A 27,856-nucleotide genomic window follows, 5' to 3' on the forward strand; every position below is an offset into this window, starting at 1 on the left:
ACAATACCCATGTTATTGACATATTTTGCACTAAAATTTATTCGTGCTCTTAGAAAATTTAGTTCTTATCTCTTAGAAAACTTTTTATAATCATTATTCAGCTGATAAGACACTTGCATAAAACTAATGAGACAGAACTGTGTTCGATGTGTTACGTCAAATTGCTGAATTGACTCCAATTTGAGACCAAAATTCGAGTAATGATATCAAATCCTTATTTCTGTCATTATATTTCACTTTTTAACCTTTTATCTTTAACAATTTTTATACCATGTATATATGAAATATATCATAGTGTATTAAGTTTAGTCCCAAGTTTGCAACGCTTAAAAATTTTAATGCTACGAACAAAATTTTGGTATAGGTGTTTATAAAAGCACCTAATTAGTCCATTTTCGGTTGTCTGCCCGTATATCCACCTGTTCGTCTGTCCGCCTGTGCGCTGTTTGTCTGTCCGTCTATCTGTAAACATTATAATTTAAAAATAAAAAATGATATCAAGCTGAAACTTTGAGGTCGAGTTCGTAAATGGGCAGCATAGGTCAATTGGGTCTCTTGTCCGTAGGACCCATCTTGTAAACCGTTAGAGATAGAACAAAGGTTTAAATGAAATAATGTTCCTTAAAAAAAATTAACAACTTTCGTTTGAAACTTTTTTAGTAAACATCACTGTTTACCCGTGACAGTGTAATCAACACAGTCTATCCATGTTATTTCAACAATTAACTCAGACAATTGTTTGTTTTCACTTGTTTTATGGTATTTTTAGTCATATTCAACCATTTAAAGAATAGAATACGCAAAATAGCCGATGTTTACTTGTAAAACAAGTTAGTATGTTTTCTCAAAGTTTTAGAAAAAGAATAATTACAAGAAGAAAGAATAATTAAGGATTAGAAAATCTACTAAATGCAATCAAGTATGCTTTACTTTGCATTTTTAGAAAAAAAGCAGATTATAAAAGCTAGAAACTAGAAACATATACATATTTTATACATTTAAATATTTAAAACCAAATTAAATTAACAAATGTGATAGACTCTTCAAAATACTGATAATGAAAATAATAATTAATACAATACCTAAAACCAAATCAAATAAAACATAAAATCTGCCAACTAAAATACTACTAAAAATGAAAAGAATAAAGTCGAACAACTTTTGAGACTGTAAACAAAAAGTTAGTTTGACTAATATCAAAATAAAATTGTTATAGAAAAAAAAGAAAAAAAAAGTATATATAATAACATTTTCAGAAGCTGAAATCAACATAATAAAAGTTTTTCGGGAACACACAACTGCAATGCACACACACAGTTTTACAACAAATTTATTGGTAAGAATTTATTGACCTTGTAAACTGTTATTCTGACCTTGAATAAGTTAAGTAAAAAAAAAGTTATTTTGGGTGGTAAATTACAAACTTTGAATCTTCATTTAATTTCTTACCAAACTAAGTTTTTCATTCATTTTCATAGTTGATAAAGAAAAATTGTTGAAACAAAGTACTACATACGGACTTTTATACTAACAGATGTATATCTTACTTACTGAATGTCATTTTAAAGATTTACATTTACTCAAACTTTTAATCATCAATTTTTTAACGTTATCGCGACAAAAATGCATTTTTGTTGCTAAAAAAAGTATTTTTACCAATTTTGGAAAGAGAAAATTCTTATTGTAATGGTCTTAACTGCAATCAAAGGTATGGAATTCTTATTAGAAAAAAAAATGATATCTGGCAGTTAATAGCAGCATTAAGAAGGCTTTAATCATAAAAAACTATAGTCTATAGAATAATAGACTAGAGTTTAAACTTAATTAGAAAGCTCCTTCATATATTTGAGCTCTTTTTCCGTGTAATAACATACAGATTTTCCATGTAATGACAAATAACATAATTTAATTCAGGCGCAAAATTATAAATTATCGATTTGTTGAACGGAAAACGGAAACGAAAGAGAAGACTATTTATATGCGTAAAAAAATTATTCATTATATATTTTTCTTTCCTCGAGTTTATAAAAAATGGTAGCTTATGATTACCGTAATTTTGTTCGACAAATAAACACTCATACTTGTAGACATCATCTCACATCTTGCGCATTCGTACAACAAAGAAAAATTTTTTTCAAAAATAAACACTCAAGAATGAAAAAAATTCGTAGAATTATGAAGATATTTTCATCTCAATTAACTTCTAATAATATAAAATACAAAACTTCAATTGAATTTATAAATCGTTTTTATGAAAAGCGTTCAACTAAAAATACACTCATACGTTACTTATACAAGGTATTACAAAAACTACATTTCATTAAACGACTTCTTATTTATTCAACTTCGAAAAATATATATGAAAAAGCATTCAAATTATTCAGTTCGAGATACCTCGATACCTCGCAATTTATCTGTTTGTACCGCATGTTGTAAAAAAAAACCAAAAGTTGTTTCTAGTAGCTGTGTTACAACTTTACGGAGACAGAAATTTCTTGTTATGGGAGTTTTCCATGATATTCTCAAAACAATAATCGAGATATGTATCATATATTAGATGCCTTAAGTTTAGAATAAATTTTAAAAAGCCATATCGATTTATCAGATTTTATGATATCTTGTTCGTATACAGTATTATTCGAAAACATAATGTTAGTATGTACGTGTTTTAGTATACCTACCGCAAAATTTTCCCTTGCGATAGCTCTCGGGTAGAATTCCCGGACGACTATGGAGTCCAGCAACCATAAGAGTCTGGGAATATGCATTTTTTAAGAAATTGAAAAGCATATTTTCCCGAAATTGTTCAAAATAGCGTGTTTTAAGTAGCGTTTTGAAGCCAGAAATCTATTTGGTATTTTAAACGGTTACCGGCAATGAAACAAATGATAATACAGGAAAGTAAAATTTCCAGTTGTTTATCTAAAATAACAAAAAAAAAGGTTTTCTTGCTTCAAAACGCTACCTATAAGTTGATCAATGAATACAATATTTTGCAAATTCAGTATGCAATTAGTTCAATTTTCAAATGTCATATTAATCAAGTACTCTTTTTAGTTGATCTTCTCTGAATGGAGGCTATATCTGAAAACTCTTCGTAGGTATACTCAACTTAATATACGCCCTATATAGACACCTTAAGTGAAAAATTATTGTTTGTATATTTTGTAAACATACAGTCCGATCAGAATTTATATACCAGCATCATATCCAAATAATATTTTGTATAGGTGGGATACACAACATCGATTCGTCATTATTTTCCGCTACATTAAACACATATTTCAAACTATTTCCTACATTTCATCGTTCTTACATTAAAAGTTTCCGTTTTACTTGCAGTAGTTGTTATATATCATGTTTTAAGAGGTGTAGCCTGTGTAGGCTGAAGCAAAGAGTATAAGATAGAGGAGAAGCTTCCATTATTAACAACGTTAAAAAAAGAGTATACGAGTTTTAATGCCTCTTGTGATTGTACCCAGTCAAAAAAACCCAGTAAAACACGCGGGATAATTCATTAAATTAAATTTAAATTTGAATATACGAAAAATTAAAATTTATATAGTTTATTCGATTCAATACCAAAGAAAAATATAAAATTTTCTGTAAATACAGTGTAGTATATATATTTTAGTACTTGGACACAAATACCAGATGAAACCTCTTTGTGCTGAAATTTTATCCTGTCTCTGTTTGTTTTTAATAGTCAGGATAATAAAGGTGTATTTTAATCAATCTTCTCTAACTGCTCTAACTGAGAAAATCAATTATGAAAAAGATACATTTGGATTATTTTAAAATTGGAAAATAAGAGAAGTGTGAGTTATGGCTTTTCTAAGGTTCTATTATAGTTTTATCAAGTTGTATTATCTTGCTGAGAATTTCTCTCCTCTTTGTACTTCCTTGTAGATACTAAAGAATTTTTTCCCGATTTTAGAAAATATATTCCTCTGACTATCTCTGAATCAATTTCGTATAAGAAAGGCACATATTGTCAACAACAGATTAATATAATAAACTCATCTAATTAGGAGCCATTGATTTATCAGCAAATAATTCAAAATTATATTCAGAACATAAAAAATAATGAAAACTTAAATATATTTATAAATATTTGCCATAATTTCTTGCTTGAAATTTTTTTTCGATGAGACTAATCAAAATTAAAAATTTAATCAAATCAAATATTCCTTAAATCCATTTTTAATTGGTACTTTTAATTCCAGGTCTTCTAACATGTGCTTTCACATGGAAATAATTTCAGGGCAATATCTCAATAATTCTGTATTATTTTCTATTATTAATTTAATATTGCTTTTATCAAACATAAGAAGTCATCTAATTAAAAGCTTTAAATTTACCGTTGAGCTTAAGAATTATAGTGAAATTCGATAATGATGACTGCATGAATAAAAATTTGTATAACAGTTGAAAGTAATCAAAAAATCTAAATTAGTACATGGCATTGAAAGTATAAAAGAATTGTACACTGGCATTGTAAAACTTGATTGCTCCGATGGTGCAGCACTTGGAAAGATAGCTCCTCACTCGAGTACTTTTCTTCATAGGTACAACGCTCAAAGATGGTACAAAGGAGATGGATTAGCATCTAAGTAGCCACTTTTCAACTGTACCTCCAACAACAGTCAATCTACTACTGTCCTAGTTATAATGCTTCCAGCATTTGTCGACTGACATCTAGTGTTTCAAGAAAGCATCCACTGTACATAACTAAAGTGGGCAAGAGGCAAACGATATGGACATATGATATGAATGAGCTTGAATACCTTCATACTTTGAAGTGATTAGACTTGAGACTGTTTTCGAACCTAACTGAACAGACTAGCAGATCATAATTATAGTCTTCATAATAATATGACGCACTTACTAATGCAGTCACACGCGATAAAAGTCAGAACTAAAAATTATTGATTTACTACCGAATAATTCATTTATATTCAGACGATAATTATTGAGTATGACTAAATATATGTCCCAAATTGATTTTGTGGCATGAAACCAATTACAAAATGATTCTAATTTTTCAGTATAAATATTCAAAAAAAATTAATACAACTTTTAATCAGCAATTTGAGTTGAAATTGTCAATTGTTTGACACATCATGAAATATTTAGTAATTATTGTTATCAACTTTTGCTTGCTACCTAAAATATTTTCATTGCGGCCTGAATTACAAAGTAAGTTAAGCAATGGACATTGATAAATTATTTCTGCTAACTCACCATACTATTTTCATGACAGGCAATGGAGATCCTGGAAGATCAAGACGGCTAAGCAATAGCAATGACATTATATATACTGAAGAAACTGATGATAATGAAGAATTAAACGAGGGAAATATTATTAGTCTTTTTAAATCCATGGTCGATGTTTTTAAGAAAAAACACCTAGTTGGAGTAGATGATGATTTTAATTCATTCACCAATACTAGAAAATCAACAGGGATTTTAGAAAATACAGAATTAGTCAGAAAACGATTGTCTTTGCCAAAGTTTCGTGATGGATCAAATAGCAATATTAATAGTATCAGTGAGGCTCAAGAGAAATCAATTGTGGCATTTCAACAAGTACCAATGGCATACGTACCTGTATTTCATGGTAAGCTTAATGAATTTGTCGACACAGCAACGCTTCCAGGAGGGAAAGAAGCGTATTTCGTTCGTGGAAATAATAAGAATCATTTTAATAATCTTAATAATGTTAAGATCAATCTGGGATCTAGCTTTCGGGTGCATGATAACAATAATTTCGAACGACAAAACCAACAAGAGTCGCCAGATGTCATAAATCAAGCTGATGACAGCAAACAGGATTACGGAATAAGAATTAATGAGTTTGATGACCAATGGGAAATGGAAAAATATCCTGTACAAAATGATGATGATAATATGCCTCATGAACCTCCGCCTAAAAATCAAAACAGATATCATAGCTTTCATAATACTGGGCAATTGTTTGGCGGAAGATCATTGGCGTATGACACCAATTTCAAAACTGCAAATATGCGAAACGTAAATCCATAAGCAAAATGGAGCGATGTGTAGTGGCGTCGTTAATAAAAAACTTAGAATTGATATGGTTAAGAAAATTGAGTAATAACCACGGCACTTCAAAATGGATATTTTAATTTAACGGCTAGTTTGTCTCTTAAACAGTTACTGGTTTTTTCTTTCGCTGACATCAAGACATTTTTAAACTCTAACACATTTCCTTTATGAGATTTTATCGTTTTAATGCATTCTAACAGGGAATTTGAAATTTTTTGTTTTTTGAAAATAAGTAAGTGGCTACAAAAGTATGAAGAAGATACCGATATTATTTGATGAAAATTTTGAGGAACATAACATTTCCGGTCATTATACAAACTTAATGCCAAAAATTACTTCTCATAGATGGAGAATCAAAGAAAAATGCCACATAAGGACATTAATTGAAGAGAAAAAGGCGATAATATCTCCATAAAATATTTGCAAATTGTGTTTATAATTTCTTCCACCAACTGGCATACAGCCGCTAAATATTTTGTAGTTTAAATTTCGGTGAAATCAAAGAAAGAAATAAAAATTCCTCCTTTTTGAATATTAAAATTTCTTGTACAAAAAAGTATATTATTTAATTCATTTAAAATATTGCAGCCACTAAATAAATGCTATTTAAGTTTAAGACAAAACGTAGAGTGTTACAAAGGTAAAGTTTGAAATGACCACAGTGTATCCTGATCCAATCCCTCTTTCTTTAATCATTGAAATAATCAGCTGCTAGTAACGAGGATGGTTTACATTTTGATACTCGTGGCGCAGACATCTTAACGTTAAAATCCAATAAGAGTTAAAGAAATTGTTACAGGGCTTCATCATTTAATTTATGTTTTTTTTTACTTTCAAAATATTTGCTTGGGTAAATAAAAAAAGCTTCCTTGAATATCGAATGAGTAAAAAGATTCAAGAGATCATCCGAAAATCTCAATGAACTGCTATATATTGATATTTTTGCTGATACACGAGTAATCAAGATCTAATTGATAAAATTTAGGGAAATTAAGACAAAGATTTACAATGACTGCAGCCTAGTTTAGCGTAGATAAACGAGTAAGCTGCGTGATCTTCTCAGGTAACAATTTCGTCTTCCGATCGAATCGAAAGACGATTCAGTAAGCCTTTTTATCTATTTTTATCTTATTTTGATATAATTGTAAGGATGAAAATAAACATTAAACAATTTCATATCTTTGTATATATTTTGATGTTTAAAAATATTATGAGCTCCCGTGTATTAAAGAATTTGTCTATTGACTAAGAAATTGCCAAACATTGACCGTCTTAGTAGAATATTAGTGAACTAATTAAATTTATTTCATTAATAATATTATCATTATTATCCTTATTATTAAAATCAACATGAGCATTTTGTTCGTTAAAATTGATTAATTCCGCCTTATTTTCATCAATAACATAATATTTTTTATCATTATCAGCTTCATAAATTTTTTCGTTTAAACTTTTCAATTTAGCAATTATTTCATCAATAACATTATGGTTCTTATCCTGATTATCATTATCATTTCCATCATTTTTTTCGACAAAATTGTTCAACTCTGCATTTATTTCATTAAAAACATTATCATTCTTATCATTTTTATCATTATCAATTTCATAATTTTTTTCGTATAAATTGTCCAATTCTGTAAAAATTCCATCAATAACATTACCATTATCATCCTCATTATCATTATCAGCATCATAATTTTTTTCGTTTGAATTGTACATTTCCGCTTTTAATCCATGAATAACATGATCAACCTTATCCTGATCATGATTATGGGCTTCATCATTTTTTTCGTTTAAATTGTTCAATTCCACATTTATTTCATTGGTAACATTATCATTATTATCATAACCAGCTTCATCTTTTTTTTCGTTTGAAATGCTCTCTTCCGCATTTATTTCGTTAAAAAATTTACCATTTCTATTCTTTTCATAATTGTAAGCTTCAATTTTTTTTTCATTTAAATTTTTAAACTCCTTATTTATCTCATTAATAACATTATCATTCTTATCCTGATTATCAGCTTCATCATTTTTTTTATCATCAGCTTTCGCATTTATTTCAGTAATAACATTATCATTCTTATTAATATTATCATTATGAGCTTGATCATTTTTTTTTATATTTACAGGACCATTGCAACCATATTTTTGGCATATAATTTCTATTAAATTGCTTAATTCCGAAATAATTACATCATTTTTTTCTATTAATTTATTAAAATCACTATTTATTTGATCAATAACATAATCATGGCTGTTTTTATTATCTTTATCATTTTTTTCATTTGGATTGTTCACTTCTACATTTATTTCCTTAATAACATCATTCTTATCCTTATTATCATTATCCGGATCATCATTTTTTTCGTTTAAATTGCTTAATTCCGCTTTTATTCCACTAAGAAAATTATCCTTCCTATGATTATCTGCTGTTTCATTTTTGTGATTCAAATTCAATCTCGCATTTATTTTGTTAATAACATTATCATTTTTACCCTTATAATTATTATCGGCTTCATCATTTTTGTTACTTAAATTGTTAAATTCAATCAAATTATCCTTACCCTTGTTATAATTATCAGCATCTTCATTTTTTTCTTTTAAATTGTTTAATTTCGCATTTATTATATTAATAACATTATCATTATTATCCTTATAATGATTTTCAGCTTCCTCACTTTCTTCGCTTTCCCCATTTATTTCGCGGATAACATTATCATACTTATCCTTATAATCATTATCAGCTTCATCATTTTTATGGTTTAAATTGTTCAATTTGGCACTTAATTTATTAATAACATTGTCCTTATCCTTGTTATGATGATCAGCTTCATCAGTTTTCTTATTTAAATTGTTCCATTCTGCATTTATTTTACTAATAACATTATCATTTGTATCCTTATTATCATTATTAGATTCATCATTTTTTTCGTTTGAATTGTTTAACTCTGCATTTATTCCACTGATAACATTATCTTTATCCTTATTATGATTATCAGCTTCTTTAATTTTCTTGTTTAAATTGTTCCATTCCGTCTTTATTTCATTAATAACATTATCCTTCTTATCCTTATTATGATTATCAGCTTCTTTAATTTTCTTGTTTAAATTGTTCCATTCCGTATTTATTTCATTAATAACATTATCATTCTTATTCTTATTATCATTATCAGCTTTATCATTTTTTTCAATTAATTTGTTTATTCCCATATTGAAATCACCATTCTCATTACCATTTTCAACTTCATTATCTCTCCTGTATTTCATATTTGAAGTTATTTTGTTAAGTTTTGTTGGATAAGCGACTTTAGTAGGTAAAAAGTATTTCTCTCTGGCATTTTCGCCAGGATTATTATTTATATCAGCGAACAAAGCATCGACAAATTTTCTGTCTATTCTAGCTCCAAAAATGGTATAAGTATTTTTTGGAGAAACAAAGGATTGTTCCTCGTTTATAATATTTTGAATAACATTAAAAGTATTTGCAGATGAAACAAAATCCTTCATTGTGTCTTCAAGACTATTATTTGAAAGTGAAGTATGCGCTACTCTACCGTTTTCAATATTATGAATTGTATTGGAATCATGATAAGCAAATGGATTCTGCAGTGCTAAACCTCTTAAAATATAACTGAAAGATTTCGAAGGAACAAACGGAGCTCTTCTACTTGGAATAATAGTTTTTTGATTAAAGCCTAATGGAACATGAAATGCTCTTCCGCCTGGAACATTTCAATAAAATTAACTGTTATGATTTTTTTATGAAAGTTTAATTGCAAAGTACAAATAAATGCACACTTACCTATTTGTAAGGTTAAGCAAAGTATCAAAATAATAAGGGCTAAATAATTCATTATGGTGTTCGTTGAAACGTTTCAGATTTTAAGCTATTCATTATTATTTTTGCCTTATTATTTACATAAAAATGATTTATTTTTTAATTTGTCACATATCAGAAAATTAAATTATCGAAACCAATTTTAACAAACGTTTCGAAGTGTATTTAGAAATGCTCAATTATTTTTAAAAAAATGATATGGTTATAATTTTAATTGTATAAATACTCTGTTTATACAGTTTGTTCACTGATAGAGTAAATAAAAATACAAAAATATTTTTTTATTTGTTTATGAAAAAACTAATTTTTCAAGAAATATCTTCCTTTTAGAAAAAATAGGATTAACTGTAATCAAGTAAACGATTTTAGTGTGACGATCTTATTTTTTCGACAAGTAACGGTTCTGGAATTGAAAAAATTCGTTGGATAATTTCTTACCAGATGGGTAGGTACTTGTTTTCATTTAACTCTACAAATTAATCAGTATTCGCTCCGAGCGTGAATTTCGTTTCCATGACAACGATACACTACTTTAATTATAGAATTAATGGATGCATATATAATTGTGTGGATTGCATTGAAAACTTACATTTAAAATTTAATATTCTTGTTTCACAAATTTAAATAAATAATTACGATAATTAACATTTGAAAAATAATATTTGTACAATTTGATTTCTTATTTTCACAATTTTTAATGCATTAAGTTTAATTAATTAGTGTTTTTCAATCATTTTAATTTGACAGTTTCTATATCATTAACATGTAAATAATTGCAAATTAGTCATAACAGCCCACTTTATCTCCAAAATTTTTCACTTAAAGCGCTGGCATCGATTTTATTATCCCCACCATGACTACGCACACAACGAATATGTTTTACCAAAGATTGACTTTGCATGTTTTTTGGAAGTTTGCTCAATAAACTGTTTGAAAGGACTGAATTATTTATAGTAATTTTGACCATAGAATACAAAAATTGGGTACTTTTTACGATTGGGCGAAAATGTTCAGAAACAACAATCAAAATCTTATACGGTGAGTGATATCCCCAAACAATTATTCCGTCAAAACCTCAAAAACTCATCGCTTAGGGGTATATTTAGGGTAATTTGGATCTTTTTTTATCAAAAGCTACTCACTAATTTTAACAAATATTATTAATTTTCATCAAAATTCGCAAAATAAGTGTTTGGTGGTTTTCTCGATTATTTGAACTGGGTTAAATTCAGACATAAACAATTTTTACCGAAAAAGTACTGAAATCGGACCTCCGTGGTGATTCAATGAGGAGTTTCTAAGATATTGACTATAATCGTATACAAGGGATATTATCTCGGAGCAGTTACAGTCGAATTTTCATTTGATAAACCATAATTTCGTTTAAGGTAAGAGCATGAAAAGTATGAAAATGTCCACAAGCAGAGTTTCTTATGAAATCCATAACAATTTTTTTTGTGAAAACCGATCAAAATTCTCTTTTGTCGTCTTGTTAAGATCATTAGTTCATAAGTGACTAAAAATATGCAAACATTATTCAAAGTTAGTTTCGGAATTTATTCATCCAAACTCTGAAATGAAAATCTCTAAAGCATTCCAAAGTGTTTCTTATGACCTATTTTCAAATTTAAACGAAGTTATTGATATTTCAATAAATTTATTTCGATAATCCTTCATAAAACCTTAAATAACATTACACCATAAAGTCCAGGTTTTTAAATATTAAAACTTTGCTATATATTTAAACATATTACTGGGTATATTTTTCAAGTTTATGAATTTCAATTTTTTCTTATACAGAACAATTATTGATTTATACATAATAGAATCGATGTCAATACGTGTCGTAATATTGGACCAATTAAGCAGTTAGTATGTAATATTTTTCCACTATATAATATTTTTTTAATAGCAATAATAATTATTTGACTAATTAGAAGAACAAATGAATTGTTTGTACAAATATTTTTCAAAATTTTATACAATGTCTTAAAAAAACAAATTTTGTATTTTTTACGATTATATATCATCGTTGCCTGTTGAATACATATTTTATTCAATGTATCATCAAAAATTATATGATAATTATATATGAAAATTTCTTATTTTCATAAGTAGGAGAATTTCTTCAATTTTAAAGTTGAGATAGATCGATACAATATGATTCTAGTAGCAAAATCATCGCATAACTAACTGCAATTTTTAGTTTTGGCTGAAAATTTTCATGTTTTAAAAAAGGCCACCCGACACAAATAACAAGCTATTGCATGTGAGTGCAAGCCTAATGGCCCACGCCACCCACTTCTCAGATGGTGATAATAACTTCCCTAAACAGTGCGATATTAAATTTTCTAGCATAACAAGAGATTAACACAAGGCACTTACAAAAATACATTATTCTATTTTATTTTTCTTCCCCCTACCAATTCCTCCGATTATTGGTCAACTTGTCGTTTTTTTCAGAACATCTTGATATAATTCCACGATGGGCGCAAATTCGAGATCGTTATAGCCTTTATCACGTATAAAGGCATCAATCTAATAGTGAATTTTCAGAACCATTACCAAAATGCTCTTTTTGAAAAAATTTCATTTTTAACATGTTGTTAGAGATTTTTTTTTGAGCACCCGTTAGTTTTACGTGGAAATATTTGTGTACTTAGAAAATATGAAAACAAATTTTTTCTTGTAAATAAAAACACTTGAAAACTTTCTTACTTAGTAACAAACAAATTTAAATTTTCTTGTAATAGTTTTCCTTGATCGCTATGAAAAGTTTATTTTTGATTGGTATATTGTTGAGTGTTTTCTCTCAATTATTAGCATTATTAGATCAAATGGTACCAGGTATGATTTTGAAAGTAATAAGTAACTAAATGATTTAAAATTAACTATAATGATTATAATTGTTTAGGGAATGGGCACACTAAGGATCAAGAACCTCAATTGGAAATTGCTGAGAGAATGAATTACGATGTTGAAGTTCCAAAAGTTCCTACGAATGCTATGTCTCAACCAGGCAGTATTCCTGAGACTTCAACAGTTTCTTCACCTAGAAAGTATAACACAGGATCTTAGGAGTTCTCCTTTATAACTCCTAATTATTTAATTAAAATTCAAATGAATTTCGTTATTTACCATATCTTTAATAAAATTATTAGGTATCTTAATTAATTTTTTTTAATTGAATGAAAGGATTCATTCCTTGATGACACATCTACGAAGGGCGGAATCACAAAAACTGTTATGAATGAATGTCACTTCCTTAACCAAAAGCTATTACCTCAAATTTTCAAAGCAGTGTTCAATCTTATGGTCAAAGTTGGATATTTTACTTTCTCGAACCGCTTTCATCCGTGTAAACACTTTTTTTTCGGTAAAATCTCTGTAGTAACTAGTTTTTTCTTATGAGCATAAAATTATTTCATCTTAATGTCAAGAAGCAAAAACCATGTGGAGTCATGCAAAATGAATGTAAAGATATTCCCCCCCCCCCCGTTAAAATAGTGCAAATCGTGTTATTACAATTTTTTTAAATATGTCATAATAACCTACTTTCAGTATTTACTTGAAATAAAAGTCACTGTATAAAGCTTGTTTTGCATAATACTACTTTCAAAAGTTTTGTCGATCGTTTATTATGATAAGTATAGGCGCTACCCTTTTACTTTAACTGAGCCTCCGCATAGTAGTTTGAACAACTTTACAAACTTCAACTTTTAAGTACAATGTCTCTAAATTTCTTAGACTTGCAATATTGTAGTTCCCAATAGCCGGCTACAAGCATCCCTTTTACAGGTTTCTATATATAGATTCGTTTCACAAGAATAACTGAGGTGATAGAACTGCTTACAAGTATTAGCAAAACAATAAAAATATTATGCCATTTAGACTTTTCTTCCAAACATTTGTGCTTTCGAAGGAGGATAATAATTCATGTTTTTGAATTAAGATACAATTTTTCATACTCTTTGTAACAGTGAATGCTTTTTGACCAAGATTTTTGCCTCCCGTGTATTGAGCCAGATCTAAGCTACCAAAGAAAAAATAATTGTACCATTTCTAAATTTGGATTATAATAATCCCAATTAAATTTTAAAAAATAACGAGATCTACGAATTGCAAAGATTGAATACTTGACGGAACCCTTTTTTTTGTTTGCACGACACGCAATTTGGCCCATTTTATTTTTTAACAACAGGAATAAGAGAAGACCATCAAATTATGAATAACTTTGTGCGATGTTCATTAAAATACAACTGAGGATTAGAAAATGGCAATTTTCTAGGCGTTGGTCAACTAACTCTCTGGTTATTGAACGTCGGGCAAAATGATTTTTCTACTTATTATTTGATGATCTTATGATCTTTCTATTGTAATAGAAAAATAAAAAGAAAATTCATCAATCGAAATCTTGGTTTCCGTAAAAGAAAACATTCTGCTATCATGAATTTTCCTATGTAAGAAGTTGTCCAGGATAACAAATGTATATAAATTCTCGATGGTGATGTTAACAGTTCGTTTGTAAAGCCGTTGTGTTGGCCTGGGATCTACTAAGCAAAAATAAAAATTCAAACTTCAATAATTTTCAATTCATCTTTATTTCAAATAATAACAACTGTCTACAAAAAGTTCTGCTCATATGTTTTCTTTGCTTAAATTTTGCGGCAATCAAAGAAAGATATTTATTATAAATCAAAGAAAAATATTTAAAAAATTTTAAATTATTCAGCTTAACTCAATTTAAGCATCGTTATTATTTTCATCAAAAGCGTTATTAGCATCATTTGCGTTATTAGCATCATACGCATTATTACTACGACGTTCTATATTACTATAATAATTTGTATGTGATGGTTGGCTTCCAGCATTTCGATTAAGAGCACTTAAAAGCAGTGCTTCAATATTTTTATTATTCCTGTTTTTTGAAAGTGAATAAGACGACCCTCTTACATTCGCTGGATTTTGAAGTAAATTACCACGTGAAGATGAAAGAAGTGCGAGAACATTTTGAAGATTATTGTTGCTGTTGATATTATTTGCCAATGTTCCGCGTCCATTCACGTTCGCATTTGAATTAATACTTTTTTCAAGTGCATTTGCAACGAGTGTTGCTGCTACTGCATTTTGAAGACGATGGTTATTACCAATTGAACCGTGCCATCCTCTTCCAGTTACAATATTATTCAGCACATCGTTGTTAGCAGACGACACCGCTGCTGCTAATACCTTTTGAAAATTTTTATTTTTATTATTATTAGCTGAACTGTACCTCGCCTTCAATAGGCTATTTATAATTTCATTTGCATGAGCGTTATTATTGTTTACATTATTGCTAGCTGAACCATACGATCCTCTGCCATTCACTAAGTTTTGGATAATATTATCAGCGTCTGTAGACAAACCCAGTGCATCTAATGGATTTTCTACATTATAGCTATTAGTATTCACGCTTGAACCATATGCTCCTCTTCCAGCCAACAGGTTTAAAAGTACATTTGCTTCAGCGTTTGAATTAAGTCCAGATGCTTCATTTTGAAAATATGTATTATAATTATTCGCTAATGAACCATGTGCTCCTCTTCCGCGCAATACATTTAAAAGTGGATTTACGTCCGCATTTGAAGTAAATTCAGTCACTTCATTTTGCAAGTTGTTATTAGCTCCTAAACCATACGATCCCCTTCCGTACAATACATTTAAAAGTGTATTTTCATCCACATTTGAAGTAAGTCCAGTAACTTCATTTTGCAAGCTGTTCTGAGCTCCTAAACCATACGCTCCCCTACCGGCCGCAATATTTTGAAGAATATAATTAGCGTCTGCAGATGACAAACCACCACCATTTTGCATATTATTAGAGATATGTGAACTTAAAGATGAACCCACTCCTACCCTTTTAGCTTCGTTCATGCCTTTAATATATCAGAAAAATACATTAATTAACAAATTTTTATTGTATTGTGCTATCTTTAGCTGTATCTTATTGAAAATTATTTAATAAATTAAGAATACAATTTGTGTTCTCAAAAGAAAAAGTTAATTTGTTCAACTAGCACAGCTAGCTTCCATTTCACGGAAGTACACCATGTTGTGCGTAAGTACACCCAGCATTACAAATTTGTACTTACACATTTGAATAATGTGTACCCTGCACTTTTCCGATGTGGCGCGTTTCCACGGTGCCCCAACTAAGCATAATAGAGTTGCTGACACAAAAGAGAAATTTTGTTCCCAGCAACTGCACTGGTATTTGCTTCTATATTGCGAAGAGACTGTTTGAAGTCATTTTATAAGTACATTAGTACACTTCATACACATTCGCTAAGGACGGCAAGACGACAAAAAATGTACATTAAACGGCAGCTACATATATTAACAAATACTTTCGTTGATCCAAGTCCATTCTACAGGCGATGGCAGGACACTATGTTAGTTTAAAAACTAACTAACTATAAAAATAAAAGTTGTTAACCTACACGAAAAAAATTTCTTTGGTGTTTTAGTTAGTTAAAATCTAACGCGTATTGTCAGATATCCAAGCTTCGATTAATACTATGATATACATAATTACTTTATGTCAAAAAATGTAAAATAATTGAAATTAATTTATTAATGTGACAGATAAATCAGTGATGGAAGATAAAGCCTCCAAATGAAAAAAATAAGCTTACCGATTTGAGACGATACGCAAACTGCGATAGTAATAATTAAATACATAGTCATGATCTTGAAGTAATTATTTTGTTCAAATTAATATTTATATCATTGAAAAAATAATATTCTTCAAGTTGAAAACTATGAATTGTTTTTCAATTGCTTGGGTATTTATACAGAAAAATTATTTATATTGTAATTCGTCATATGTTGAGAAATCCAATTACAAATTCAAAGGACTGGTTAAAAATTAGAACTGGTTTTAGCTCGAATTATTCGCTTTTCAATTCATGGTTTATATTTAAATTTCCGTAATATATAACCAATTAATCATTTTTTAATTTGTATGGACTTTTAGTCATAGTTTTCTTTAAAAATAAACTTATGCACTGTAACGAAGACCACCGGCGAGGAATGTGGCTGCATTTAATATATGTCGCATCTATTTGTTACCTGTAACGTTTAGAATTCGGTATATACGGTTTTGCACCAAGCGGGAGAATATAAAAAAGACGGGGATGGTTTAAATGTTTAAATTATTTATAGGAGATACTCGACGAGAATACCGCTTTTTAATAGCTTTCAAGGCTTTCGAAGAATCTTCTATGCTGTCCACTCCCAAGCCAAAATATGGCAACACAGTAAAAATTTTCAAAATGTAGCGACAAAAATTGTAATTATTTTCATTGAGTGCATTTTTTCTGCATTTAAAAAATACTGAATTTTTTTGAATTTGATATAGATCAAATTCAAGCCAATACAAATTTTCGATTTATCAATAATTACTTTGACTGAAATCATTAGAACAAATTAAATTTTAAAGTGTTACCAAATAAATTATATGCAATATAAAATTTTGTTTAGAAATACTTAATTGGTTAAAAAGTTTAAGATGTCAATTTTTACTTGACAACAGCTACTTCACTAAAAATAAAAAAATCTTTTTCGCAAAATTAGATTATAAAATAAATTTAGCAATCCAACATCTTATTATTGCTAATTAACGTTATCTTTCGGGCATATCAATACATTTTGTTTAAATGGGCCACTAAACAAGCTCTGAACTTAATGCAAGCTGCGCTGATCCTTCCTAATGTTGCATATTAACAAGATCTTATAATTGGGAGTAACTTTGACAAAACCATAAAATATAATAATCAGACATACCTAATATATGCTGTAATGGGTAAACAGCGATGTTCACGAAAAAATAAAATATAACTTTGAAAATGTGACGAAATAGAATTTTAGCAGACAGTAGAATCCTCCAAATCTAAAAAACACGAATTATGGCAGCTTTCTGTCAATATTTTGATACTTTGATATCTCGAAACATTAGAATCTATCTCCTCCCCTTAAGTAAAAATGGGAAAGACAAAATAATTTTTCACAACAAAATGTGTCTCGTCCATTTAATCCAAATAAAATTAATTGTTTGTACGTTTTCCCATTCTTTTAATATCTTCAAGAATTGTGGAAACGAACAGATCATTTTTGTTTATTGCTTTAAATTATTTGATCACGTATTTTATGTGACAAATTGTTTGTAATATTTTGTACTATAAAGATATAAAGATATAAACTAACTGTTGGACTTAAAAGCTATGTCCATATCATGTTAACATACTTGGCCGATGTATCTTTACTTCTGCTTCAATAACGTAGAAAAATTGGTTAAAAAAGTTGTCTAGCCTAGTTTACTTTTGTAACTAAAAATTTGGCGGAAAAATATGCCTTTGGATAGATAATATGTCAAGAAGAGAAAATTTGCTTTGGCTAGCTGAGATGTTTAATCGAGGCCCACAATTAAAAAAAAAAAAAAATTATTTTTTTTAAGCACACAGTTTAATTTAAGTAGCTTGATCTTTAATTCTGATTTAAAATAACTTGTATTTAGCAAAAATACAAATTCGAATCAATTAAATTGTACTATAAGGATCTAAGACACACTTTCAACTTCAAAAAGTTGGCCTCGATAAAACAACTCAAGTATATACAATATTAGCAGAAATGTCAATTTTTATTATTTTTTTAAATTATTTTGTCACGTATTTTATGTAACAAATAGTATCTATTATTTTGTACAATAAGGATATAAATACAACTCAACTAATTTTACCATATCGCAGTTCTGTCCATATGCTATTAGCAAATTCGTCCAATGTATTGCTTTCATTATTGCTAAGTGTCAAATGTTGATATTTCTTTTTATTTTGTGCAGAGGATATATCTTTTTGCCTAATATATTTGGTGAAAAGGTATGTCATGCATATCTTCAATAACAAATTTATCATATTTAATAAAATAGCGTAAATTCCAAAGAGCGATTCGCAAATATATTTTTAATAAAACGTTCTATGTGTCAATATCTTTTCTTGCTTATTTTTTAATTTTTTTAAATTATATCCGCAAAAACATAATTGATGAGCATAACTAAGTATATTTTTAAATGCTGCTGAGATGAAGTAGATAACTAAATATTTTTTTCCAATGAAATATTTATACGTACAACTACAACTACGTACAACTATATAATTGGAGTTTTCATTTCTCCTGAAAAGCAACTCCTTGATAATTACCCTGACCTTTTTAGTCATTATTGTTGGTGTACAAACGTCACCGCAAAACGGATCATTCAATTCATAAGTCTATCCAAGGTACAATATGGCATACACTACGTCACAAAAGTAAGAACACGTTCCAAAAAATGTAGTCATTGAAATAGTCATGGAAGGTTCTATAAAGATCAACTTCAAAATTTAAACAGGAAATCGTCACTATTTATCATCGATGAACGATATCGAATGCGTAGATCTTAAATGTTTTTATTCTAAATAGTTTTTAAGTTATCCGAATAGTTGCGGTAAAATCGAATGCAAAACTCTACCTCTAAAATAACAGAACAGATAAGGTTCTGTTAGATGAGCCTCTTTTAAAGATAAAGTTATCTTTAAGTGATTTTTTAAAAGAAACCTTACGGTGACCTTGTTGTTATCTTAATTTTGTAGTCACATCCTGTCGAAACTATTAGGCTTAAAACAATATTTCGAATTAAGTAAGTTTTTAAGGTTTTTACATGAATGGACATGATTTTACCTTTTTTTATTAGCATGTTTTAAACGTTTTATTCAGGAATAAAAATGGGCGATTGGTTGCGAAAGTTTGAAGTTGAGTTTCGTAGTCGAATCTTCCATGATTATTTCAGGGCCACACTTATTTACACTCTTAATTATTGATTTGTTGATCCTTGAAACCTCTACTTTATTTCGCTGAAAATTTCTTGGATCGTTCCGTTACTTTTGTGACACCCGATATAATCTTCTGAGTCATACATTATTACAGAATTAATAATTATAAACTAATTTTAACAGTTAGAAAATGCTTGGGGTTTGTGACCTCACTAAACATATGAAGAGCTAAATATAGATGAAATTGTCAAGTTTCCGTGTTTTTATACACGGGAACAAAACAATAAACATGAATATTCTTGCAAAAGAAATTATCATAAAATAAACAAAATTAAAAGTGAAATATCAAACACAAAAATAATAGAATAATTAGAAAATTTTAGAAAGTTTAAAAACACAGTTAATAGCTGTTTACATGAATTAATTTTTATGGTTTAAATTAGGTTGCATTCAAATTAATAGATATTTCAAACTTATTCGAAATAAACATAAATAAAAATTTAAGCTTTCAAAAGTAGTAAAATCTTTATTCTAACTAAAATACTTCTTGAAATCGTGTTAAATGTCATCATTTGTTTCATTATTTTCTCAATGTTTGAAATAATCATTCTATTTATGTGTGTTTGACACGCAGCCAATTCTTTTGGTTTTTTTTTTTGATGATGTTATTTAGTGTCATCATGTTCTAAATAACATAATTTGAAAGGGGGTTTCTTAATGGGCGCGACAAAATTTAAAGGAATTATTTTCTGTAATTTATTTCCTAATGGTTTATTAAAGAATGTCACGGTGTTTGTGGTTAAACTCCTCCGAAACGGCTTGACCGATTCTCATGAAATTTTTACCCCCCCCCCCCCCAACAAATAAACGAAATTTAATAATTTTTACTAATTTTTTGGAGGCAGCAATGCCACCTATTTCAAAGTTTTAGTTTTTCACATGTAGGTATAAGGGGGTAATTTAAAAAAGAGAGATTTCGGAAAAATCTACGATTTTCCAAAAATTTGTTGTGTCCCAAATTATCGTGCGTAAAATTTCCGATCGATTTGTACATAGAACCTTTTTCTTATCTTTCGTATTTTCTGAATCTCGTCAATTATTTACTAAGGAAAATTAACCATAAATAATTGATTTTTTCGAAACCAATATTCCCATCAGAGAAAAGAAAAGAAGAAGGCATGAAAAGAGAAAGCACGAAAAACGTAAGCAACGCCAACAGGATCCGACTTTTGTATTTCTTTGGTGTAAAAATTACTCTATGAAATGGTTTCTATACAAATTTAAAGAAAAATCGTACAATAAAAAATTTTTGTTTTGTTTTGTTTTTTTGTTTTGTATTTTTTCGGAATTAAAAAAAAATTTGATAAACACTGAAATTTTGACCCAAAAAGATCAAAATCGGATCCATTAATTGTTTTTCACTATTTGATTATATATTTTTTTAGATCTTGCCTAAAATCCTGCAAAAAATATTCTATATTAAAGCAACTCTGGAGATATCTCGAAAAGTACTCATCTTATGGTCAAATTTGCCAGATTTTGATGTTTCTGAATACGAATTTTCGTAAATAATCAGACAATTAAAAAAAAATTTGCTTTAACAGTAAAATTAAATTATTCTACGATTCTATTATAAAAGTAAACACTAATTCTTTGAGAAAATTATCAAATACCCTTAAATTACATTGCATGTAATATTTGTATATCATGTTAAGAACACAAATATAAACCACTGATCGTGACACAAAATACACAGTCTGGCTTGTACCAATTGCTGAGGTAAATAAATTGTTGGAAATATGCGTGACATTTATGATTAATATTCAGCGTGAATTCAAACAATTATTTAAGCGATGCATACACATAGTTATCCTTCTTTCCCTTAAATAATTATTAAAAACGCAATAATTTTCTTTTTTGATTTATGATTGATAAAAAAATATAATAATTATATGATCTTTAAATGTATACTGATTATCGATGTTTGAATTTTATTCCAAGGGTTTTGTTTAAGGATAATGCCAATCAAGAAACTTAAAGAAATTCGTGACCTGACGTCCATACTGGAACGTCCGCCATAACTCTTGGTAATGTTACCATTTCTTCAATACAGTGTGCTGTATGACGTTCATACGGATACTTACATAGTAATATCCACAAAAATTTATTATCGTGTCGGTGATGTTGGAATAAAAAGTTGGTCGTGTGCTATTTAATTTCTTGTTGCAAAATTAAGTTATAAGTACTAAATTTATTCACAGAAAATAATTATTTTAATTCGACAAATTAGTACGTAGATATAATGTGAAATATAGACAAAATGTCTTGCATGTTCGCTGGAATCATCAGCATGGATCAGCATTGAATACTATTAAAACTCGAATAGATTTCATTTTTCTATGATATTCTGATCTATTCAAGATGGGCATAGAATAAATTTTCTTTTATGAGGTAATTTCTGACCTCAACTAGAATACTATTTTGTGAGTCAGTTGATATACAGCAAGAGATTCAACTTGAATAGAGAGTAACCCAGCATACAATTGAATTCAAATTCGTTATTCACAGTAAGTTAAATATTTAAACCACGAAAACGAATATCGAATATAAATAGTGGATAGGCGATATTATATGCAGTTCAAACAAACGGAATGCGCCTAAAAAGTATTATATATACATGCTTATATCCTAGGTAGCGACGTCTCTTTTTATGTACAGAATGTGTGGCGAATCAATTTCACATGGAATTCGAATACCGCTGAAAGTATTATGGAATATTAGTGATGAAATACTACCGATTTGAATCGATACACGCAGCGACGGTCTTCATAACTAAATGATTTTCTCGTTAAACAAGTTTTAAATTTACGATTTTTTGCAATTAAAATGTAAACGGCAATCAATTTTCCAAAAAAACAAAATTTTTGGTTCTATTACTACAATTGCTATAAAGTTGTTCACTTGATAAAATTAACGTAACCATTATGGACGAAAGTTTCTGCTCCTGATTTTACATTAAAAATTGTAAGAAGACATGATGATTCGTTCGAAATACTTGCTTGCATTTAATACAAAAATTGCATTTTTATTAAAAATAAATTAATTTTATTTGAATCATTCTGTTAACAATTCAATAGATTGAAATGTTAAATATCAGTGGGAAATTACTTTGATCTAGATTTTAAATCAATTAAAAGAAAACAATCAAGGATATCTATGTAATATATACCAAATTTAAAAAAAAGGGGTGTTGTGGGACACCCGGTTGGAACTATGTTTTTTTCGTCTTAAATTATTTCTTTTTTTTATTATTATGGTATTAAAAATTAAAAAGTATATATTGACAGAGATAAGTTCCACCCTGACGACCTTACACATTAATAACGAGCACCGTAACCATAAAACCATGGCCTCGTTAAAAATAGATCTATCACTAAAATAATACGATTTTCCCTTTTATATTGCCTATATACATATGAGAATTTTGTTTTATAATATTTTTGAACACATGAAAATATTTACAAAAAACGGCGGAAAAGTTAGTCGAAAATTAAACACTACACAAAGAACTTTCTTACCAATTATTCAATTCTTAGAGAAATTACCGCCAAACTCAATTTGTTGAGGAAGGGACACAAATTTGCAAAAACTAAAAGAAAAGGTGGCGAGTCTTAAATAATTCGAAAATCCTAGACATATCGATAATACTTACCATTTATTATATAGATTTTATACCGTAACAAAATGAAAAAAAAATGAACACTGAATTTTAAGTAAAAACAATTATTGAAAACAGACCTCATTTAGAGCTGAACTTAATATTTAAATTATACTGAGGTATATAATCCGCCTCACAACCTGTAAACCGAAAACTTTTACGATGGAAACGAGTATACAGCATATACAGAATATATGAACTCATCGATGTGAATGGAAAAGCAAACATTACAAAACATTATAGTTTTGTAATGTAAGCAGCGACTACTTGGACTGGAAATTACAAAGATTACTACTTACTAAACGTAGTACCTACTCCAGTCAACTACTTATACGACGTACACGAACGGAAATGGGATAAACCAGAATATCTTTAATAATATTGAATTATTGCCACACATTAGGTTACACATCGTCTTACATATATTTAGGTGAAGAAAATTTTAATTACAATAAATTTATTTTAAATAGATAATAACGATTAATAGCAAGAGGTCTACTAAATCAAGGTAAATTGATGATGGAAAACTAATCGATTCCTCACAGATGAGAAGTTGTTTTGCTTTTCTATTGGAAACTCGCATTTTCTACTATATAATTCCAAAAGTTCTTTTAATTTTGACAGTAACATGTCAAGAGTGACCACCTGTTAATAATTTAAATACAAGATTTAAAAAGTAATTTTCTTGAAACTCGAACTTGAAATTCTTTCATAAACTCTTTTTTATTCCTCCGCTTGCGTGGCAGTTATACCAGGTTCTTAATGTTTAGAGATTGATTCATGTTGTCACCTTCTGTAGGAATCGATTTCCTGAAATTTAGGATCAATTTTCGTAATTCGACGCTATGATGTTGGTATTTATGGAAGTAGAAATAGTATCCAGATGTGACTGAAATCCTGCCGCCTTAGCCAAGCGTAGTTCGTTTCTTATAAAGATAACTTTTATAAAGTCGCTACGGTACTGACACTTGTGAGCCGATTTGTCTCAAATTTTGCTAGTCGGCCTACTTTTTCATTACTTGCCCTCTATATGACTCAACATTGTTTGTAATAATTGAGATATTTTTTCCAAGAATTCGAAAATTTATCCCTGAGCAAATTCCAAAGTAAGGCGATTTAATTTCAAAACTGACTAAAACAAAATATACTCTCAAATAAGCTTTATAAAATATGCATAATTGTATGAACCACCATTGGAGAACATCTCATATACAAATATCTATACTTGTGAACATTGCCAAATCCCCCTCGATTCAAAACTGCTGCCAAAAAGTTTTTTTTCGGAATAGATTTGAATATGAATAAAAAAAAACGGTATCAGGTAAGTTGGTATATTATTAAATATGTAATTGGTATGGGATGATATTAGGTAGTTCGTATCTATACCTATTTGTTGTATATTCGACAGGATATATGTATGTATAGGGAAATCTCTCGAGGAAACAGTTGTGGGAAAACGCTTCGTTCACCTGTCGGTTGCACTCATATAAAAGTCACGGGGAAAATATCAATGTTCGTTTTTCTTTTATGCCTGTACAGTATGTACAGAAATTCTACAATTGCTACAAAAATCACTTAATGAATCCCTTTTTATCTGTACGTTTCGACCGTGTCATTTTGTGAGCACGATAACTCAGAAACGACAAGAGTTATCGAGCAATATAGGTTATGGGATCGTTGCACCAACCGTTTATTCCTTTATCCCTCATTTAAAAATAAAAACCTTTTGATTGAAACATTTTTTCTTAATTATATTTCTTTTCTCGTTGGGACCAAATTAGGGAAAATTTATAGCTCTATTTTCTCAACATCTATAAAACATAGACAGTTGAAAATTATTAAGTAACATCAAATAGTGATTTTTTTATTCCAATTTCATATTAAACCCATTCGATAAAATAATTTTTTATACAGTGGTGGTAATGTCGTACTGTCCGACAATTTCCCTGCTGCTTTCTTTCAGACCGTTAGCTTAAATATGATCTTATCATAGTCATTTGAAAACTAGTGCTGTAAAAGTAACGAGAAATGCGAGCAACGTTTCAGTACTCTGTACTAGATTGCGTACCTACTCAGCATTCGTTACATAAGTTTTCTTACAGCTCTATTGAAAATGCAGTTCTGTAGACTGGCCAATAGTAATTCACCAATGACATTGGAAGTATATATTGATCATTTAACAAAAAGGCTATAGTCCCGCGGATTATCAGATGACTAATCTTAAATAGAAAGAAATAATATATCGACCTAATGCTGTCTTGACACACTGTATTTTTTTTTTTTTTTAGTTTTATTTTATCAATAATATTCGACCTAACGCTGTCTTGACACACTGTATTTTTTTTTAACAAAAAATTTTATTTTATCAATAATATTTTTTATGATATATTGTCACACATTTTTACAAAAATATTTTACACATTTTTTCTTTTTAATTTTCGAAAAATTTTCTCGGTACCTTAATATTATAAATAGTCGATGGAGATACAATTCTTTCATATTAAAATACTTACATTGATAACCTTAATTATCAATAGCAAATTTATTAAATATTTCAAGAGTATGATTTGAAAATTTTCCCATGCATCCCAAATATCTAAGTTATGACAAATACTTTAACCACAAAAAAAAAAAATAATAATAATAAATAAATAAAATACTGCATCTAAGTCATACTCGTCCAATTTTTTGAGATTATTTGAAATGCACAAAACACGAAAAAATCTTACGAAATGCATGTCCTAGATAGAAAACGATGTATGAAATGAATAAGAAGATAGTAGGATTTAGCGTCGCATATTATAATGGTAAAAACATTACCAAAAGGAATGAACATCGTTGTTGAAAATGAACCCCTTGAGTGAAATTTACAATGTCGTCGCGAACATCATAACCTGATGAGTGTCATCTAAACCCATATCATCTACAATAGAAAGTAAAGAGATGTTTATATCAGGTTTCAAGTAAATGGGGCACTAATTTTATTACCTTATCTAGGCTACAAATAAATATACATTAATAAGTTCTTATGCATATAAAGCAGAAAAATTGTATAAGACGTACCAAAATATCATGTTTGAGGTAATTGACATATAAAGTACAAAATAATTTTAAACAAATATACGGTTTCAAAGTGATAATATTCCGTACTCTTCTATTTAGGTGAGAAGCAAGAGCCGACACCAGATATATTATTTGTAACAATTAGTGTCTGGCCAAATATTATTCGGCTTCGGCAAAAAGAACCACTTTCGATTCGACCTAAAAACAAGAAATGATCGCTAATTCAAGCCAATTTGTCTATAAATTTACCCACGTTGTGCAACTTTATGGAAGCCTTGTATAAGTCCAAAACATATATGTAATACTAAAGGTATATGGGCAGTTGGTACGGGAAAGAATGTCCAAACTTTACGGTGCCGACAATATTTGTTTTCTCTCTCGTTCGAGACATTTTATCTATACTGCGCATGCTTGAGAATTCTCTAAAATATGGTAACCATGGTTACCATTTAAAAATTTTAAATAGTGCGCACGAAAAATGCGCAGAGCTGACAAATGCGATCGGAAGAGTGAGAGAACGATACACTATCTGTTTCACTTAGTCCGAACGCCTTCCACTTATAGGAACTGCCCATATACCTTTAGTATTACATATATGGTCCAAAATATTTAACAAACAGTATTAAATACCAAAACATAACATAATAAGTCCTTGAAAAGTTTCTCAAGTATTAGAATTAATATTATGTTACACATTACGAAAATAATTATTCTAAGACGTTTGAAAATTTCAAGAGTGATCTAATAACATTCATATTACACAAGAGATGTAGTACCACATGTAGATGATGACCAAACACCGGAACTGTAGCCGTATGATGTATATACAAGGGTCAAACAAACTACCCTGAAGGGTTAGTTTTGTGATATCTTCAAATATTGGTTCAATAGCGGAGAAAATATGTTGACCAAATACACTAACTACCCTGGTCAGTAAAACAATACATACATACAACATATACAGGTATGTGCTTCATGTTAATATTTACATTCCCTAGAGAAAATTCATCATAGCAGTATTTTCTTCAATATTAACTTAATTGAAGAAACATTTTAACATGAATTCAAAAGGTCTTTAATTAGTATTTAGTATTTAATAATAAAGTGAGTTATAAAAAAAAAAAACTTATGAGCATCAGACCTATATCAATAGGGTCATATTCTTTTATTATAAACGTCTTGTTTTTTATTGAAATGGAATTTTCATTATGTTTTTGAAGACTGATTAAAAATTTGTACATCAAATGGCTAAAAAGGTCCTTTTTTAACCTTAACTGATATTTTATCACAAAAAAAGGATCTGGGTAATTGACCCTTAAGATT

At 28.9% G+C, this 27,856-nt stretch overlaps 2 protein-coding genes across 5 annotated transcripts in view; both read right to left on the bottom strand.

The window, feature by feature from the left end:
- The window catches only part of LOC123296704 (mucin-17), a 657,840-nt gene that overhangs the window by 549,048 nt on the left and 80,936 nt on the right, over positions 1 to 27,856 (bottom strand). The window lies entirely within an intron of this gene.
- Positions 14,576 to 16,714, bottom strand: LOC123296706 (putative uncharacterized protein DDB_G0282133). Its single transcript, XM_044878304.1, has 2 exons — positions 16,582 to 16,714; positions 14,576 to 15,822 (listed from the first exon to the last, which is right to left on the bottom strand). Exons 1-2 carry the CDS (start codon positions 16,631 to 16,633, stop codon positions 14,651 to 14,653), a joined length of 1,224 nt encoding a protein of 407 aa, XP_044734239.1. The 5' UTR covers positions 16,634 to 16,714; the 3' UTR covers positions 14,576 to 14,650.

The sequence above is a fragment of the Chrysoperla carnea genome, chromosome 3, assembly GCF_905475395.1.
Source record: "Chrysoperla carnea chromosome 3, inChrCarn1.1, whole genome shotgun sequence".
NCBI classification, from domain to species: Eukaryota; Metazoa; Arthropoda; class Insecta; order Neuroptera; family Chrysopidae; genus Chrysoperla; species Chrysoperla carnea.